Below are 8347 nucleotides of genomic sequence, written 5' to 3' on the forward strand. Positions count from 1 at the left end.
TGTGTGTGTGTGTGTGTGTGTGTGTGTGGGACTGTGTGTGCGCATGCAAGGCCTTTCTGTCCACCCCCCTGGATCAATTCCTAGATGACTACGCTAATGGCTATCTACGCTAATGGCTATCTACGCTAATGGCTATCTATGCTAATGGCTATATCTAGCCTTCTCAGCACTGTCCTGCAGCTAAATGGATCACAACACTTCCCCACACCACTCCGCTGGACTCAAAACTCGAGTTGAGGACAACTCGACAACAAAGACACGGAACACCTAGTGCTAATGGGCACACTAAATGGACAGGGTCAGGGAACTGCCCAACGACTGAACTTCAGCATGCAGTACGCAAACAGCACACAAGGTCTCTCAGAGATGAGGCCGCATCACTGTCCGCCACCACTCCACTGCTTCAGCATGCATGGCACTCACCAGGTTCTTGAGCAGTGCGGCCAGCTCCTTGATGAGGCCGGAAAACTTGATGAAGGCCGTCCCCAGGTCAGAGTTGTCCCGGCTGATAAAGTTGCTGCCGAACCTGTCCAGCGCCTGGCTATAGTTCTCCTCATTCTGCACATGGTCTGACAGGAGAAAGAGACAGGAACAGGGTTCAGGACTTTACTTAAAATGCCTTCCAGAAAATTATACTCAAGATACTGCTATAAATATAGAAAGTGATGTGTTGCAGTGTTTGTTACTCTGCCAGTTGTTGCATGAGTGGCTATGTCAGACAAAAACAGACCAAACAAAACAAAGAAAAAAGACAACAGAGAGAGAGACAGAGAGAGTGTGTATGGACAAGTACTGAGAGTTTGCAGTCTTTTTATTTTTTATTTTAGCAACTGACAACAAGCCTGTAACTGACTAGAGGTTAACAAAAGAACCACAATCCAGTACTAGTGTGCAGTGATCATGGACATGAAGAGAACCTCCCACAACACCCCACACTTTCCCACACCCAACCATCTCACACTCAACTCATCCATAATCCACCCAAGAGAGTTAGATGACTTGGGAAGAGAGAATTCTGGGATTCCTTTGTAATCCCCAAATTGGTGGAGCAATCCGGCATGAGTTCCATCATGCACGAAGCAGAGTGAGAGCATGAGGAGCGAGAGCCGCAAAGCCCTTCATGTTCATAGTAGTATATCCATAGTAGTATAATAGTATTTCTGCTATGTTGCTGATTGGATCATAAACGGCCACAGCAACAAAGGGGAATGAATGACTGACTCCTCTCTAATATCTGTGTTACATGTTATTTTCTATATTTCTGATATGTTGCTGATTGGATCATAAACAGCCACAGCAATGAAGAAAAGTGAAAGTGATTGATAATGACTGACTGACTATTACTGTGTTACATGCTCCAAATGTAAAGCACTTTCAGCTGCTCATTTGAGTATGAAAGGTGCTATACAAATAAAGCTTATTATTATATTATTATTATTCATCCCCCCGTGGGAGTGGAAGAACTGTGCTTCTCCACCCAAGAGCTCCATTCATGTTCTCAACTCTTAACACTCCCCTCCTCAGCAACAGCAGAGATGGAAATCTCACAGACAGTGTGAATGAGAGATGGAACAAGAGAGTGAGAGAGAGAAAGAGAGAGAGACAGAAAGAGGGAGAGAGAGAGAGAGAGAGATGAAACCACCAGTCACCAGCAAATGGGGAGAGGCAGTGAAAACTGTGTCAGGTTAGATTGGAAAGCAGAGCTAAAAATGGCCCTGGTGTGACTTAGAGGGAGCAGGAAGCACCAGGCGAGGACACTCTCCACAGGCAGCCAGGCGGGCAGGCAGGTAGAACAGGACAGGCGGGGTGTGGAGAGAAAACGTGCCACTGCAGTTGGTCCAGCTCCACGGAGGCACCTCCGGCAGCTGCAGCCTGGTGCAGAGGAGAGGAGTCTCTCTCCTTCCTTGCAGAGCTCTCATCTGGAATTCATTCCCTTTCTCTCTCCATCTCCCCACCTTCCTCTCTCTCTCTCTCTCCCTCTCTCTCTCTCTCTCTCTCTACTTCTTTTTTCCGGGACTGAATCCCCCTGGCAAAATGACACTATTAGGTCATCACTTTTGTGGGTGGAGAGATGAGAGGAGAGGAAAGGAGAGAAAGGAGAGATGAGAGGAGAGGAAGGAGAGAAAGGAGAGATGAGAGGAGAGGAGAGGAGAGAAAGGAGAGATGAGAGGAGAGGAAAGGAGAGAAAGAGAAGAGACAGTAGCTTCCACACTAAAGAGAGAGAATCCTCTTCTCCTACGTACAACACTTCTCCTCCCATCATGCCGCAAATGTGACTCTTTATGAACATCAGAGGACAGGCATAATGTCCTCAACAAATTCATCTCGAAGGATTTCACCCCTCACTGATCAGGCTATTTAAACAGACAGTGTACAACAGCCTCATTAGTTATAGCACATGTCCATTCATTAATGTCTTTATGTCATCCAGCTATGCATTTCACATGCAGGCCCTTGCCAAATGTCAGAGGATGCCTATCACAAGCCAATTAAGGCTCTTGGTGATAAGGCTTCTTTAGTGTCCACTGAGCTGGGATCATGGCACAAGAATTGGGTGACGTCTGGCACAGGGACTGTCCCTTATACAACCAAGCACGCACCAAAGAGTGGGTGAAACACTCAGGCCTCTGTTCAGCTTTTAAAAACATGCCCCCAGAGTGTAGCACTGTAGCTGCCTGGTTGCTCTAGATGTTAGCTGCAGCAACTTGGTAGCACCTTTTGTTTTGTTTTTTGAGGGGGGGGGGGGGGGTTGCACAGACAGTACTCTGTGACCTTGAGAAACAGAGATCTATGTGAAAAATTGGCAGACTGTTCCTTTAACTCAAGTCTCAGGACTGTGGTTGGCTGTATGGAGGAGAAGTCGGGATCATCACTTCATTACATGATTCAGTAACAGAGGGGCCTGGTCCCTGGGGGGCACTGCTGTAATGGCTCGTAACTTAAGGGGATCAATAAAGTAGAGGGGTCACCCATCCCAGCCCTCTAGGGGCTTCTGAGGTCAAGCTGAAGTCAAACCAATAAAACTGGACAGTGTCATTCAGACACAACGCAAAGACAGCAAAAAGCTGACTTAGATGACTTTAGAAACCACATCACACACATAACATACAGAGTGTGGAGTGTAAAAGTAACTTCAAACATTCTGGACGTGTCTGGACATGAGCAACCCATATCAGAGTCCCATCAGTTCACGCTGAGATAAAATGTAACCATCTGCAGGGCCTCACACAGTAAAAATGGACCAAACCAGGTCAACTGGACCAAACCAGGTCAGTTGAACCAAACCAGGTCAGTTTGCCAAAGCAGGTCAATATTCCCAAGCCCAGCCCAACACTGATGATTCAGGCCCAGTGACGTTGTCCAGAGACTGAGGGCTAGTCCACACATACGAAACCGATCTTTTTTTCCTCCGTCTTCCCTGAAACCGCATCAAGAATATTTGCGTCCAAACGGATCCATCTCAACACGACTCAACACGTTACTTCATACCCCAGGCCTATAGGTGGCACTGTTTCTTTACAGAAATTGACCAAAGTTTGTGCTTTACAAACAGACAGAATAGGCTATGACGAAATGGCTAGTGTAAGGAAACCAGAATTGTTTGTGTGGACTGATGGTGAACTGTCAACTGTAGTCAACTGTAAAACTAATAAACTTTATTTTACGGTTTGTGAAGGGTGCAGTCCCGTCCTTTATTTGGCTAACGCAGGTAGGCCTACTAATCCCCTTTACTTTCTTTGGTTGTAGGATAGTCCGTGATTCACATTCGTTTTGGCTATCGCCGCAATTAGGCTACTAAACGCAAGGCTTACCCAAGTTCTAGGCTATTCTGTCGCCACATTTAGAATATTGCTATAAAACCTTCGTTAGTAACAGTCAATACGTTTGCCTGCATCAAATCGCGCATTTGCATTCAGTGTGCTACCATCGGCTTAACGTGAGTTCTAAGCGTCTTTGTATGCTTATATCTGATTTCACTCGACTGAATGCATGTATATATGTTGTAAGACATGCAAAATAAATGAATGACACTGGCACTACACACAAATTAATGTAGCCTAAACTTACACCGCACTTTCCTAATAACTTAAGTTCTCTCGCGTCACTGACAGTAGCTAGAATGCATTAAAAAACACCGGGAAAAAAACAGTGTTCAGTCCACCAAGTCATAAGCTATCGGCGCTGCGCAGCACCAGTTGTGATATTTATCTTACGGAGTGTAATCGTAGGTAATGTCATGTATGAAAACTAGTATTGTTAGGCAATACTATAAGTGCAAGTCCAGGGTAGCTGAGGTGTGGTGATGACATCATCGATACGCAAGCAGGATGTGCGGTTTCGCTGTCTAAACGAATTCAAACGGGCTACGGTTTCAGATTTCTCCACTCTGGGACCAGGTTTCAGAAAAGTGCAGTTTCGGGCAGTGCGTTAACAGGATTCGTTTGGACGCTCGGCCAAGACGAAGCAAAACCTCTGCGTTTAACCTAAAAAGCGACTCCGTGTGGACGGGCCCTGAGTAGGGGAATTTGGCCTGAAGAGTTCACAGCGGTCAGGGGAATTTGGCCTGAAGAGTTCACAGCGGTCAGCTCTGCGGGCTCCAGCCTCTGGCACGCTGACTGGCCGGCAGTGGGCGTTACAGCTCCCAGAGGAGACACAGGCCCGAGGCCATCCCCACCCTCTGGACAGGGCCAAGGGGCCCAGCACAGCCAGCAGTCAGCGTCATGGCAGCTGCAGGACCAAGACCTCACATGGCAAAAAATATGAACTTCCAAAAAGCACACAAAATAAAATAAAAAATTTGTATGATATCCTGCAAACCCATGCCAATTGCTATGAGTGGCAGGGCAAAACAGGCTATTCCATATTTAGTCTACTTTGTTACAAAAACAAGAACAAAAGCGATAATCTGACATCGCAAATGACTGGAGATATATTTTGAGATATGAAACACAAGGGTGTAGACCCTGCATGCTCCTACTCCCTTCCTCCTGCATTGAGTTATGTCTTCTGAAAGGCCACTGACCTTCAGCACTGCACATGCCCTGCTCTATCACGTCAAGTGACCCCCATGGCCCGGGGCCACCAGCGCAGACAGCTACAGAAGGCAGAGGCACGGAGTGTGTGTGTGTGTGTGTGTGTGTGTGTGTGTGTGTGTGTCAGCAGAGCATTGAATACCATCTCTAACATCATGTGATTAAAGAGAATCTCCTTATGACGGGGGTAGAGTGATATTACAGATGGCTGAGAGACTGTTGGCTTGCTGGGCAACAAAAAAAGGGGATGTCGGGTGAGCGATCGTGAGTGCTCTTACCTTGACCCGAGTTGTAGATGGCTTTGACAGACTTCTTGACCTTCTGCAGGGCGGTGCGATCCTGATCCAACGCCTGGAACAGACACAGGGAGGGGAGGAAGGACAGAGGGTTCACTTCAGGAGGCGTCAAGTGTTCTCCCATTGAAGTGAAAGCCTTTTCCATCAACAGCCACACTGAGGGAGGGAAACCAATGCTGGCAACTCAACTGGCTCGTCTCGCTGTAACCATAGCAACAGGAAGCTCAAAAGAGACAACCGTTGGCTGGGACTTTAAGCCCCAGATGGGCTGTGAGGTTGTAAAACTAAAAAACACTTTTTTTTGTTTAAGATGAAGCTTTTAAAGGAGATTTGTCATCTCTACTCAGGAGAATCACTAACATTTAGCAAAAATAAGTCACATTCATATTCCAAATTTACACCTCAAATAAAAAGAAGAAAAACAAAAAAACTCAAATCCTTCTTCAAAGCATACTGTTAACCCACATCTACCAAGCTTTAGATAGATTACATGTTCATTACATACCGACAGTAAAAACAATATCTTACAAATCAAAAAGTAAAGTGTAAAAATGACCAGAAATGTTAACAAGTGAAGATGTTAATGTGTGAGAGAGAGGGGTGTTGTTCTGAGGATGATTAGATCTGGGCGGTGTTGATTTGCTCTCAGTATGGAGGTCGTCCCCAGCAGCAGCGATTCCCTCCCCTCTCATAAGGACAGAGGCACTGCTCCTGACGTGACCCAAGGGCCCTGACTCACCACTGCCAACTCAAGGGTGTGTAAGTGTGTGTGTGTGTGTGTGTGTGTGTGTGTGTGTGGGTTAAGGCTACTCTGCTCTACCACTGACAGTCCTTCAACACTGCCTAGCAACAGAATTTCCGTTGGAGGAGGGTGTTCTCTGAAGTCTGTTTGTGAGGAAACTCATCTGTCCAGCAGCTCTACTGACAGGAGACGGTAGGGAAATTACTATGTAACTGTACCACATAACTGATCTTTCCTAATTATAACAATGCAAGCGAGATCGGGCAATCACATCATTTTATCACACTATCATCATGCTTGCTGATAACAACACATGAGCACACTGCAATACTCACACACACACAGTCTGCTGCTTCCATAATGCATCCCAAAATAATTCTGCCCGTAAAGGAACCCTTCAAAGTCCATTAGTGAGGAACACACTTTCCACACACTGCACCCAAATCCCCAGAGTTCTCTTTCTCAGCAGCCACAGCAGCAGCGGCAGCAGCAGTGGGAGCAGCAGCCCTGCGCTGAGGATAACGCAGCCCTGCGCTGAGGATAACGCGTGCTGCGCTGAGGATAACGCGTGCTGCAGCAGTGGGAGCAGCAGCCCTGCGCTGAGGATAACGCAGCCCTATTCTGAGGATAACGCAGCCCTATTCTGAGGATAACGCGTGCTGCAGGGGTCTGTCCCAGTCCCCTCCCCAGGTCTCCATCCCTTCCCCTGCCATAGAAAGCTGACTTCTGGTCTGTGCATCATTTTACCGTAGTTCTGATCTACAGTAGATCTTGGATCTTGATCCAAACCTTACGCATACATGATTATATATATGTGTATATGGTTATATATATAGAATGTGCAAAGAAAGAGAGGAAGAAATGGCCATCACAAACAGTGCTGGTTATGCTAGGACAGGCAATTCTGGTTGCCAAGGTGACGCTGAGAAGAAGCGGGTCATCGTCTGGCAGCTGCTGACACATGCAGATGGAATGAGAGAGAGAGAGAGAGAGAGAGCGGGGTGGGCTTAAGGAAAAGAGAAGCACTCTCCACACCTCCCTCCCTCTCCCTCTCGACACAGAGAGGGAGAGGACAAAAAGAGCCAAGGGAAGAGCATGAGGAGTTAAGAGGGATGGGAGCAAAGACAGGAGTAAAGTGACAGAGTTGAAGGGCAGAGAGGAGGAGGAGAGTCAATGAGCTAAAGAATGATAGAGATGGCTGTAATGTTAATCGGTTAGTCTGCAAATCAACCACTTAGTGCGGCCATAAGACCTGCTGGGTTACTGTAATAGCACTCTTCAGTGTGTGGCCTTCCTCACTCTACAGGACTGGGGCCTTGGGCTGACCTGCCGCTGAAGCCTCTCTACTGCTGCACACCCTCCACCGAGGGCAATGAAGGAGACAAACAGTGGAGGAGAACAGAGGGGAGGGGAGGGAATGAGAGAAGACAACAGGGCAGTAGAGGAGTTTGGACTGGACAGCAGCTGTGATGCGGGCGCAGGGCCCACAGTGTGGTCAGCAGCTGTTACAGAGCATGTGATCCACCTCTCCTCTCGCCTGTCCACCTCTTCCCAGCCCTTCAGATGGAGCAGGAGCTGTTCTCTCCACCAGACTGACCAAAGCACAGGTCAGGTGCACCACAGCACTGAAGCTATCAAGAGCAATGGCGCAGCAGTCACGTGACAGGAGCCAGCACGAGCATTGCGTACCTGAAACTCAACAGGTAGAGCAGAGCAAGGTGCTGAGGTTCATCACCACTGAGCATACAGATAAAATGGTGGGTGTACTTGTGTTAATGTGATAGTCAGGAAAGCAGATCTCTGGAAATTAGATTTGAGAGCACTACCAGACACTGAACCAAACCGGTCCACATCATAACAATCTTGCACTGTAAAACACTGTCCCTAACAAAAAATGAGAGAGCTAACTACTTGTACATTTACTAAATGTCCCACTTTCAGTTACTGTATATTAGACCCTCTACTTACAATTTATTAGTCTGGGGAAGAATAAAAACCTCAAATAAACCTAGTAAGTTTATATTCACACTCATAACTGAATACAACTTTACATGCTGACATAGTGACGACTGAAGAGTGGCTTTTTAGTCATATGTCGAAAATCACCTTGATTAATTAAGCACAAAAACCGACAGCACATCTCTTACACACCAGAAAAACAACTTGAATTTAACGTGCATATCAGAATAATACTGAATAGTAATGTTTGTAGTTAGATGTTAAACAAAATGGCTATCTTGGGAAACATCGTTAGTGCTCCCTTCATTCAAATGTGC

At 46.7% G+C, this 8347-nt stretch overlaps 1 protein-coding gene across 4 annotated transcripts in view; it reads right to left on the minus strand.

Annotated features, from left to right (window-relative positions):
- The window catches only part of asap1a (ArfGAP with SH3 domain, ankyrin repeat and PH domain 1a), a 38164-nt gene that overhangs the window by 17738 nt on the left and 12079 nt on the right, over window positions 1-8347 (minus strand). For all 4 annotated transcript variants that reach the window (XM_042100397.1, XM_042100379.1, XM_042100388.1 and 1 more), the window contains exons 4-5: window positions 5312-5384; window positions 424-569 (exon numbers count right to left, since the gene is read on the minus strand). In XM_042100397.1, coding sequence (XP_041956331.1) covers window positions 424-569; window positions 5312-5384 — 219 coding nt within the window. The remainder of the gene's footprint in view (window positions 1-423; window positions 570-5311; window positions 5385-8347) is intronic.

The sequence above is a fragment of the Alosa sapidissima genome, chromosome 1, assembly GCF_018492685.1.
Source record: "Alosa sapidissima isolate fAloSap1 chromosome 1, fAloSap1.pri, whole genome shotgun sequence".
Classification (NCBI taxonomy): Eukaryota; Metazoa; Chordata; class Actinopteri; order Clupeiformes; family Clupeidae; genus Alosa; species Alosa sapidissima.